This window comes from Gekko japonicus, unplaced genomic scaffold (genome assembly GCF_001447785.1).
Source record: "Gekko japonicus isolate JY-2015 unplaced genomic scaffold, Gekko_japonicus_V1.1 scaffold551, whole genome shotgun sequence".
NCBI lineage: Eukaryota > Metazoa > Chordata > Lepidosauria > Squamata > Gekkonidae > Gekko > Gekko japonicus.
The window spans coordinates 968,772-980,167 of record NW_015160851.1 but is presented as its reverse complement, the minus strand read 5'-3'; the positions used below and the strand labels follow the sequence as shown (position 1 = coordinate 980,167).

Here is an 11,396-nt window from a genome sequence, read left to right as displayed (position 1 = left end):
GAGATATTTCTTTGTCTTAGAGATTTCTTCACAGAAACAGTGTGTCTTCGTATAGATTCATTTAACTAACTTAATTTCCTGAAGGCAAGCACTTTCTTCTTGTACTTATTTTCCTCCTTGTGATATTATAGTGTTCCTTTGACTCTGGAGGTGTCTAAGACTGTTTTCTTTTTCACACACCAGGGGTCCTTTCAGAAATGAACCCGCTAAATAACTGAGTAGGAAATATTCTCCGTTTCCTAGAAGCAGTATTCCTTTTTTACTTGGCTAGACTGGCATTTTTAACCTACTGACCAGTCTCTCCTACCAAACCTGATCCTCAGTTCTTGACATTGTGAATAAACGGTTTTTACCTTGGCTGACACTTAGACTAAAAGTTCCTATTTTGACTTTTTCCTCAGAGTTTATAGTATACAGTAAGGCCAAGGAGTTGTGTGCCTATACTTTTCAAATGACTTTGTCTGATTGCTTTTGACAGACACACCAACTCTAGCTGTCTGGCTACTGACACACCAGAGATGAAAAAAGGCAAGAAAGCCCATTTTTTCAGCATTCAGCTGCTCTTAATGTTCTTCTCAGCTGGCACTGACCAATCAGTGTGTGTGGGGGGCGTGCACACAGGCAGCAGCCTGTCTATCAAAGTGTGTTTTACAGTGAGGCATTAACCCTTAATCTCCCAGCTCTCTGAATTTGATGCACTAAGCATCCTGTTTTGGAGGTCGGTTCATCGCACCCATCCCTTCAGCAGCCTTCGAATAGTAGAAGCAGCATATGCCTGACATCTCCTGGGACCTGCTTGCGCCTCTTGTGGGGTAGGAGTTTGGTATTCTAGACAACCAAACTCAATTCATGGGGTTACCACACTTCCGCATCCCTTCCCTCTGACTTGCAGCTGCTTTGGCCTATCATTGGTCCTCATGTCAATGCAGTCCTTTTGTTCACTCTGTCCCACAGCATCAGTAACTAGGAAGTTGAATGCCTGGCCTCTGATTCTGCATCACAATTGGTGCAAAACAAATGGTGGGAGTGAAATGAATTGCTGCAGGAAGGTTGCTAAAGCCACCATATTCTTAGGAATCTCATTTCTCTGTAGTGGAGAATCTGGCACTATCACTTTTATTTCTGATTTTTCCCATACATGGTTTCTATGCTCCAAGATAATATCTCTTTTCCCCAACTGCTTTGGGCTTAGATTTAGCTATCCCACATCTAACCATGACAAACATCTTCCCTTCCCAACTAAAACTGTCTAAGAGACCTTTTCCTTCCTTCCCCACCCTGAGTATGTTCTTTTGTCCTCTCTTGTTATATATTTTTGGTTCACTTGTTGCTCATCCCAGTGGGAGGAAAGTTGGCCTTCAATTAGCGAGCATTCATGACAAGCCTATGTGTTACCTCCCCCTACCGTTGCTGTGGTAACCACTGGTATGAACAAGAGCGGCTGGGTCAGCTGTAGTGTTTTTCAGCAGCCTACTTAACAGCCGGTATTAAAAACTAGGATCAGGGGGAGGTGGGGGAGGGGAATAATTACGCAGCAATAGGACGATGGTTATCTTTGAATTAATTATGCTAGTGGAAAAGAATCAAAATGCTGGAAACTGCCTGTGGAGCATGGTTATTTAGTAATGCTTATTTTCAATGCTAGGGCGAGATAGGGAGCTAGCTAGGATATTCGTCAACAGATTTTGATTTAGGTATGGCCTCTGCTCTGCCTTTTTCCAGACTGACCACAAGAAGAGAGCTTAATGAATTCCTTTACAGATTGAATTCCTCACAATAGAAAGGGTGGAGAGGGCAAACAGAAATCTAGGAGTGCTGGGGGGGAAAGGGTGTGTGGTTTGTCTGAAGTTTTTCTGTGTTGTGGAATCCTGTTATTAGCCTTTCTGTGATACTGGAATGTAACATACTTTGCAATGATCCAGGTCAATTTGATTGTTTTCAAAGAACACATCAGAAAGAACGGGCTGCTAGAATGGTTATAAAGCCTGCATTGTTTTGAAAGTCAGCCTACTGGTTGCATAGAGTTGTCAGGTCCCTCCTGGCCACCTGTGGGGGATGGGGGCATAGGGTTGCTGGATCCATGTTCAGAAACTCCTGGACGTTTGGGCATGGAGCGTGAGGAGGACGGGGCCTCAGTGGGGTACAATGCCAAAGAGTCCACCCTCCAAAGCATCCAATTTTCTCCAGGGGAACTGATCTCTGTAGTCTGAAGATAAGGTGTGATTCGGGGGGGGGGATCCCCAGGTCCCACCTGGGGACTGGCATCCCTAGAACTTTGCAACCAGTGCTCAGGACTTCCATTTGCAGAAGCCATGATGGTTTTCCTTCAGCAGACTTTGTTCCTCAGTGTGCTTAATGATTCTATCTTTAATAACAATTTCTTCTAATTTACAAAAGGAAATACTTTTTTACTCAACAAGTAATTAGACTGTGGAATACACTGCCTATAGAGGTAGTGATGACCATGAACATAGTTTTAAATGGGGGGGGGGGAGAGAGATTTGTGGAGGAGAAATCCATTAGTAGCTACTAGCCTTGGTGATGAAGGGAGCCTCCTTCTACAGAGGCAGCAGACCTCTGACTGTCAGTTCTGGGAGACAGAAGCAGGGGAGGGCCATAGTATGCCCTGTTTAGATGGATGCTGGATGAATCAAGATGCTGGACTATATGACCACTGATCCAGCAGGCTGTTTTTATGTTCTTAAGTTCTTATGTTCACTCGTATGAATCTTGAGGCATTACATCCCGTTTTCAGTGCATTTGTTGCTGTCCAGACATTTATAGTCTGCCTTACTAGAAATAGGGTTGCCAAGTTGGGTGTTGCGCCGCTGCTCCGGACTCCCGGCTGGCGTCTGGAGAGCGCGTGCTCCATAGAGTTTTCCCTTGGATGACCGTGGCCCCGCCCCCAGCATGCCCGGTGTGGTCGCGTCACTTCCGGGTGACGCACACGTCGGGGTGGGGCTCCCCCCGGGGCCTGATCTGCTGGTGGCGGGGAACGGGCCTCTGGGGCGGGGGTTTCCCCGCCCCCCGGGGGGACTTGGCAAGCCTAACTAGAAAGCAGAAGATGGTTTGGGAAAGACCTGATGATCTTCCCTCTCTAAACCTGCTGCTGTTTCTGCAGTGGTGTTGTTAATGCAGTGGTGTTACTACAGTGCTCTAGACGATAAAGGACAAGACTCCATTACCTTTAAAAGGGGCCCTGCTATATATTGGGTGGAATTATGTAAGTGCCGCTACTAATGAGAAAAAAACAACATTCTTTCTGAAACTATTGCTTCTACTCAACAATGAAAGGCATAAGAACCTTATTTTCCTTTGCAAAAGACATCTTCTCACACTAGTTGCCCTGTGCACCTAGAAGAAGAAGAGTAGGTTTTTATAACCTGCTTTTCTGTACCTTAAGGAGTCTTAAAGCAACTTAGAATCACCTTCCCTTCCTCTCCTCACAACAAGCACTTTCTGAGGTAGGTGGGGCTGAAATTGTTTTGCATGTACTGTGACTGGCCCAAGGTCGCCCAGTAGACTTCATGAGAGGAGTGGGGAATCAAACCCAGTTCTCCAGATTAGAGTCCTGTGCTCTTAACCACTACATCATGCTGGCTCCCTACACAAGGATGTGGCGGTGGCGGCAGAGGCGCTGACCCTATTCACTTAATATGTGATAATCAAATACTGGTAAACAGTTCATTGAGCATGAGAAAAGGTGGAGATGTGACAAGGTGTGCATAAAGTGGGTGGGGCAAAACCAGGTCCTCTTGCTTTTAATCCCATTGTTATTAAAGTAGCTGCTTGTCTGTTGGTGGGCTGAAACCCACAACTAGGCCGCATCCTGCTCTAAGGTGGCTCACACTAATGGTGCTGCCATTATACGTGCTGCAAAAAAGAAAAAAAGCCCCAGAAAATGGCATCCCATATTGCATGTCTGGGTTAAATGTGAGTTCTGAGCGGGGTTGCCAACTTTGTGTTGGGAAATTCCTGGAGATTTGGGGAGTAGAGCCTTGGAAGGATAGAGTTTGGGGAAAGGAGGGACCTCAGTAGGGTATAGTACCATAGATTCCACCTTCCAAAGCAGCCATTTTCTCCAGAGGAACTGATCTTAATTGTCTGGAGATCAGTTGTAATTTCAGGAAATCTCCATGTCATACCTGGCCTTTGGCAAACCTAATCCTGAGTCTGAAAAAAATCAAAAACTGATCTAATTACTTCAAACATGGTATGTTTAACACTTACAGGGAACATTTGATCCAGGAGTTTGGGCTTGGATGTCATCAATATGCAGATGACACCCATCTGTATCTTCTAATGGATGGATGGCCGGACTCAGCCCCAGATAGTTTGGACTGGGCATTGAGAGCCATGGCTGGCTGGCTGGCTGCCACAGAGTCAGCTGAAGCTGAATCCATCGAAGATGGAGGTACTGTAGCTGAGTTGTGGGGGATTAGGTTGGGAAATTCAGCTCCCGGCCCTTATCGTGGCATCATTGGCCCTTGCACCTAGAGTCTGGAGTCTAGGTGTGACACTGGATGAAAGGTTAAAACGCTTGGGGCTCTTTAGCTTGGAGAAACGATGCCTGAGGGGTGGCATGATTGAGGTTTATAAGATTGTGCATGGGATAGAGCAGGTCGAGAAAGAAGTACTTTTCTCCCTTTCTCACAAGAAAAGAACTCATGGGCACTCAATGAAATTGCTGAGCAGTCGGGTTAGAACAGATAAAAGGAAGTACTTCTTCACCCAAAGACTGATTAACACATGGAATTCACTGCCACAGGAGGTGGCAGCGGCTACAAGCATGGACAGCTTCAAGAGGGAATTAGATAAACATGTGGAGCAGAGGTCCATCAGTGGCTATTAGCCACAAGGTATAGATAGGAACTCTCAGTCTGGGGCAAGTGATGCACTGTATTCTTGGTGCTTCTGGGGGGGGAGCAACAGTGGGAGGGCTTCTAGTGTCCTGGCCCCACTGGTGGACCTCCTGATGGCCCCTGGTATTTTTGGCCACTGTGTGACAGAGTGTTGGACTGGATGGGCCATTGGCCTGATCCAACATTGGCTTCTCTTATGTTCTTATGCCTCTTTATCGATGGAGGCCCAGGTCACAGCGGTTGCCAAATCAGCCTTTTTTCATCTTCGGCAGGATCGGCAACTAGTTCCCTACCTTTCATCCCACAACTTGGCTATAGTGATCCATGCAGCAGTCACTTCCAGATCAGAGTATTGTAACTCACTCTACATGGGCCTATCCTTGCGCTTGATCCGGAAGTTAAAGGTGGTGTAGAATGCAGCAGTGCACCTGCTGTCTGTGACACCCTTGCAGGTGCACATTTCAGCCAGTCCTCTGCAGATTGCACTGGCTACCGATAGAGTTCTGAATCCAGTTCAAGATTTTGGTTTTAACCTTCAGGGCCCTGAACAGTCTGAGACCAACATACTTGCCGGACCACCATATTTCCCACGACGGGCCCTAAGATCGGCCAACTTCCATTGACTGGTAATCCCTGTCCTCAACTATCTGGCCTCAACTATGTCCAGGGCCTTTTCAGCCCGGGCCCCAACCTGGTTGGAATGAGTTCCCCATTGAGATCAGGGCCCTGCAGGACTTGCTACAGTTACGCAGGGTCTGTAAGATGGAGCTATTCCACTGGGCTTTTAGTTGAGGCAGAGGCAGGGCCGGCCCGCCATTGATAAATTTTAGACCGTCGCCTAGGGCGCCAGCTCGACGAGGGTGCCACTCTGGCCTGCCTGCCACCCCACCTTCCCCATTAGGTCCTGGGCCACATGTCCTGCTGGCGGGCTCCCTTTCCCTCTGCCAGCCAGCTTCATCCCCTCCTCACCCTGCATAGGAAGCAAAGCACCCCAGTGCGTGCCTCCCTTGCCGGCTGGAGTGCCTCGCTCCCGCAATTCAGCAGCACCATTCGGGGAGGCAAAGAAATGCACATACCCCGCCACCGTAACCCTGGGCCCCTGGGGAGCCTTTGGCCAGCTTCGGCTCTTCTCTGGGGAATGCAAAAGGGAGGGGTAGGTTTCCCGCGAGGTCTGAAGTGGCTTTTCCTCACTGAAAGCAGAAGAGCTGCAGAGGCTTCCTGATGGGGTGGGAGGTGCGGGTGGTGCACCGTGCAGCTTTCCCGAAGCCTCAAGAGACCCGTCCTTGCTGCAGTCTCCTCCACCCCATGCTCTGCCCAAAGGGGCTGATGACGTTGCCCTGCAGGACTCTGGGGGGAGGGGACTGGAAACTGGCTGGCTGCTGCTTGCACATCTGAGCGCTATCCGGGAGGCCCGGAGCGCCCCAAGAGGAAGTGGACATCCAACAGAATCGCTCCTCCTTTAAAAAATCTGCTTAAGTCTGCTCAAACTGCCTAAATTGTTATCTGAGTTGTTGGCTTAACTATCATCGAGCAGACTTATCTATTAAACATCTGAACAGACCCAAGGATTATTATTCCACCCTCTCCAGACTCCACCTTTCAAATCCCCAGGGGTCCCACCCCTCCTCTAACCTCACCCTCTCCAGGCTCCACCCCTCAAATCTCCAGGAATTTCCCAACCTGTAGTTAGCAACTGTATGTCCTTCCCAGTCAAGCATCAACCTGCCGTTATCTGCTCCTGACTTTTCAGCTTTCTGTATCACCACCACCACCTGCAGCCTCTACTGTGCTCTGAAGCCCTGACTGCTACGTCACATTGGCATAGGGAGGCCATCTCAGCAGAGTATAAGGACACAGAGTCCACCATTTTCTCCAGGGGAACTGTTCTCTGCCATCTGGAGAGCAGTTGTAATTCTGAGTGATCTCCAGCCGTCACCTGGAGATTGGCAACAATGGTCCACCAGGAGGAAAAGTAGTCTTTCTCTGCAATGGGGACCAAAGCAGCTTACATCATTCTCCTCTTCCGCTTTTGACTTGCACAACAACCCTGTTTTACTGACAGAACCAAGCTTGGTTGCCTAGCAATGTTCATAGTTTATTCTGACAGGAAAGTGGCCAAGCTGGCAGTGGGTGGGGGAGGGGTTACACTGAAAGTCTGTGACTGGTCCGAAATCATAGCTTCCACAGCAAGAATATGGTTCTGGCCAACCCTGCTCTGAAGCGCTAACTGCTATGCCTAGGGTAGCCACCCTCCAGGTGGAGCCTGAAGATCGCTGGATATCACTACTGAACTCCAGACAATAGATTCTTCCCCCCTGGAGAAAATAACTGATTTGGACGGTGGCCTCTATGGCATTCTATTCAGCTGAGGCTCCCCTCTCCCCTCCCCCAACTCTGGCTTCCTTACACTGGCTTCCTTAGACACAGAATATCCAGGAATTTCCCAACCTGGAGCTGACACTCTAACCACTTCACCATTTATGTATTGCTTGCATAAGGAAATAATAAGAGTGCAGTGGCTGTTTCTCCTTGGGGGGAAGGAAGCAGCTTAGTATCGGTTGAAGATGTTCGACCCTTTCTCGTCTCGATACTTGGTGATGGTGGAAGATGTTTGACCCTTTCCTTTCTCCATTCTAAATCACCCCCAGCCTTCCCACTGAGTTATGTGAATGTTTGCCTCTCCAGACAAGGAGCACTGAAGGCAGACTACTGATAATGGGGAATGAAATAGAGAAATGGTAGGGATAGGAAGGATTGCCAGTGCAACCCTAAACAAAATTACACCTGTATCCATTTAAATCAATGGATTTATGTGTAACTCTGTTTAGGATTACTCTGTAAGACACCTGTTCCTCACTGTCTGTCTATTCCAAGTATTTCTCTGAAAGCTGTTTTTCTGTAGGAAATAGCAGCCACTGGGCGTTTTGAAAAAGCTATATTCATGTAATGCATAGCTAGGCCCTGAGACATCACTGCTTGCATGCTGATAAAAGCAATTCTCATTTTAAGCAAACACAGAGACAGTACCTGAAGGATCAGCTTTATGCCTTCCACAATCACTTGGAGAGGTACTCATGAATGATGGTATTACAGTGATGATAACAGGGCAGCACTCATGAATTGCAACATGTTGCAAAGCACTGTTACAATTTAGAGTGTATTTATTTTACTTCAGTGGCACAGTCATGTTTAGGGGTCATAGATGTGCTCTTCTTGAAACAATTATATTGAGAGACTGTTTTAATTATAAACCCGTTTTATCAGAAGGAGAGCTGTGAGAGAAAAGTTGATTCCAGATGGACTGCACTTGCAGCACCCAAACTGAGCCCCACTGGGTAGAGAAAGTAGTGCGGGAGAAGGTCCTGATCTGAACAAGGCCCATGTGGCATTTGAGAAATTAGTTCCCAGCTGCTGCTGCTGGGTGACATGTAAAAAATGTCAAGTGTGGACGTAGTTCCATCATGCACCTATAGAACTTTGAGTACAAAACAATTTAGCCACACATTCATAAAGATGGGAAATATGGGGGGGGGGGACACTTACTTTTTAAGCCATGCTAAACATATTTTACTGATTCATTTGTGATTTAGCTGGAGTTATTGTATAGTTATTTGCTATCTGTTTAGAGACTTTCCAAGGGTCTTCTCAGAGAAGAGGGATTGTTTTGCCAATACTTTAGCCTAAAAAAGAGAAGATTTTTTTTTTTGGATTTTATATGTATCTAAAAAACCCAATTTTCTCCTTTCCAGCATGAATTTTTTGTAAATTCTTTTGGAGCTTGTGAGTTTATGTTTAACCTGTAAAGCAGTAATTGCGTGTATGAGATAATCTCTGATTTCTTGCTGCTCTTTTTTCTTCTTAGATGTTACAGCTATAGCTCTTGGATGAGCAAGGAAACTGAATCTATGGCCCTGTGAATATTACACAACAATTTTAAAGTTTTTATAAAGAGTTATTCTCTGATTAATCCATCAGCAATACAGTAGCTAAAGGCTTTCCTGGGAAGTATTTTCACAAAACGAGCATGAAGAATTGTTAAACCAAAAAATCTCTACTGAAAAAGTAGAGAAAGCTATTAAACCTCTTTAAACAAATAACCCCCTAGAATACATGGCTTTACAGGAGAATTTTACAAAAAAAGTTGTCTAATTTAGTAGAACCTCTTACAAATCTTTTCAATTTGTCTTTGGACATAGGCATTCCTCCAGCATCAGGGAAGCAATTACTGTTGTAATTCCTAAGCAAGACACGGACAAATTAACTCCCGAAGCATTCTACCCTATAGTGCTTCTAAATGTAGATTCCAAAGTTTTTGCAACCGTTCTAGCATCTAGACATAATATATTTATCTTCAAGTATATTCATCCCAATCAGCATGGATTTGTACCGAACGGGCAGCTTGCAGATAATATCAGGACTTCGTTAAATGCCATTCACCACATGCATAGTACGAAACATAAAGGAGGACTTCTACTATTTGATGCTGAAAAAGCTTTTGATCGGGTTAACCATGAATATCTTGTTCTACTGTTAAATCATATGAAGGCAGGTGATAGGTTGACTTATTGTATACAAGAGTATTATACAAGCACAGAAATGCGAATATTGATTAATGGTTCTTCAGATTTGATCCCACTGACTAAGGGAGTAAGACAAGGTTGCCCCCTCTCACCAATTTTATTTTCACTATATATTGAACCCTTTGCTGAAGCAGTTCGGGAAAGTAAAGACATTCAAGACATTCAAATTCATATAGAGTTTAAGATTCCCTGTTACAGATTACCTTATCTTTCAAAATTAGATGTCTGTTTCATTTACAACGTTTTTACAAGACTTTAAACTATAATAAATCCCAACTGCACTATATTACTCAGCATTATGGTATCAATTGCTAAGCAACATATTGGAGGATCTTGGGTGCTGTGTGGCCAACCACATGCCCCCTGGATCCGTGTCCTTCATGGCTGCTGAAAGCTGGTGATGAGAAGATACGGGGCCCACTGAAGGACATTATCAATCTGTCCCTGGAAACAGGGGTCTTTCCAGAGGGTCTTAAGGAGGCTGTGGTGGTACCGCTCCTAAAAAAGCCATCACTGGATCCATATGATCCAGCCAACTATGGCCCAGTATTGAACTTACCATTCCTGGGTAAGGTAATTGAGAGAGTGGTAGATGAGCAGCTCCAGTTTCTTGGATGACACATCAGCATTGGATCCATTCCAGGCCGACTTCTGCCCTGGCCGTGGAATGGAGATGGTGTTGGTCACCCTAACAGATGACCTCCGTAGGTAGAGTCATATTAGGAATTTCAGGATACTTGGATATCAAATTAAACATCATATACATTTAGCTTATTAATTGTTGACAAAATTAGTTACATTTAAACAAATATGTGCTTGGAAATAGGCATATAATATACACAAGAATTATTTTATATTCTAATAAAGTGCGGCCCAATCTGTAGACACTGAAATCTGCAAATCGGGGCCACGCTGACAGAATACAGATGGTTCTGGAAATTTGGGAGACCCTCCAAGTTTGCAGAAAAATCTTATAACATTAAAAAATACATTGAGGGGTTTAAATCCCCCTGTTAATTAGAAGCACATTGGGGAGCATATTCCATGGGTATGGTGGCCCAAGGAGGATGGGACCATTTGGAGGAAACACAGTACCAACTGGCTGGAACTTCAGGTGGTCCGGCGGGAGTGCAAGGAAGCCCCGCGAAGGCCCTCCCTGGCCCGAGGCAGGCAGGGGTGGGGAGAGGCAGGGAGGAAGCAACTTACCCTCCCTCTTCTCCTGCCTCCTCCTGGCTGAATGAGGGCCGGAAGCGGGGTGGCCGGAAGCAGGGGGCGGGGCTTCGTCATGTGCCCCGCCCCCGTACCTCACCCGGAGGAACTGTGATCCCCCGCGATCCCCCCCGAAATGACCTCTGGTGACACTAAATCATTCAGCGGTAACCTTTGAACTGTATGTGAAGATATTCAATCCAAACATTTAATCAAGAGTCTAACCATCTATATCTATATCTATATCTATATCTATATCTATATCTATCTATCTATCTATCTATCTATCTATCTATTTATCTATCATCTATCTATCATCTATCTATCTATCTATCTATCATCTATCTATCATCTATCTATCTATCTAGATATAGATATATGCATCCACATAATAGTTAGTAATATCACTCCCTCGCTAATGTTACTATGTTAATAAAATTGCAAACAATCATTTTGTATATCGCAGGACTGTTATATTCTGTCATTGTCATCGTCATCTGTCATCAGTATATCTAATTCTCAAGAAGGTACCAGAGGGAGGCAAGGAGGGAGAGCTGAAGACTGGGGGTGGGGTGGGGCTAAATGCAGGTTGGCGGGTGTGTGGGAAAGAAGGAAGGAAGCAGGAAAAGAGGAGAGGCCATGTGGTCTTTTGGAGGAGGGGGAAATAGTGTGAAGGGGAATACAGGGGAAAATGAGATGCTCTCTTCAAGTCTGTGGGTCCCAGTATTCTGTTCCGTTCCGTTCC

General features: G+C 45.7%; 1 protein-coding gene across 1 annotated transcript in view; it reads left to right on the top strand.

Moving 5' to 3' along the window:
• The first annotated feature begins 10,034 nt into the window (after positions 1-10,034).
• LOC107118559 (immunoglobulin-like domain-containing receptor 2) overlaps positions 10,035-11,396 on the top strand; it is a 26,546-nt gene continuing 25,184 nt past the window's right edge. Inside the window, exon 1 of the mRNA XM_015420927.1 lies at positions 10,035-10,146. Coding sequence (XP_015276413.1) covers positions 10,035-10,146 — 112 coding nt within the window. The remainder of the gene's footprint in view (positions 10,147-11,396) is intronic.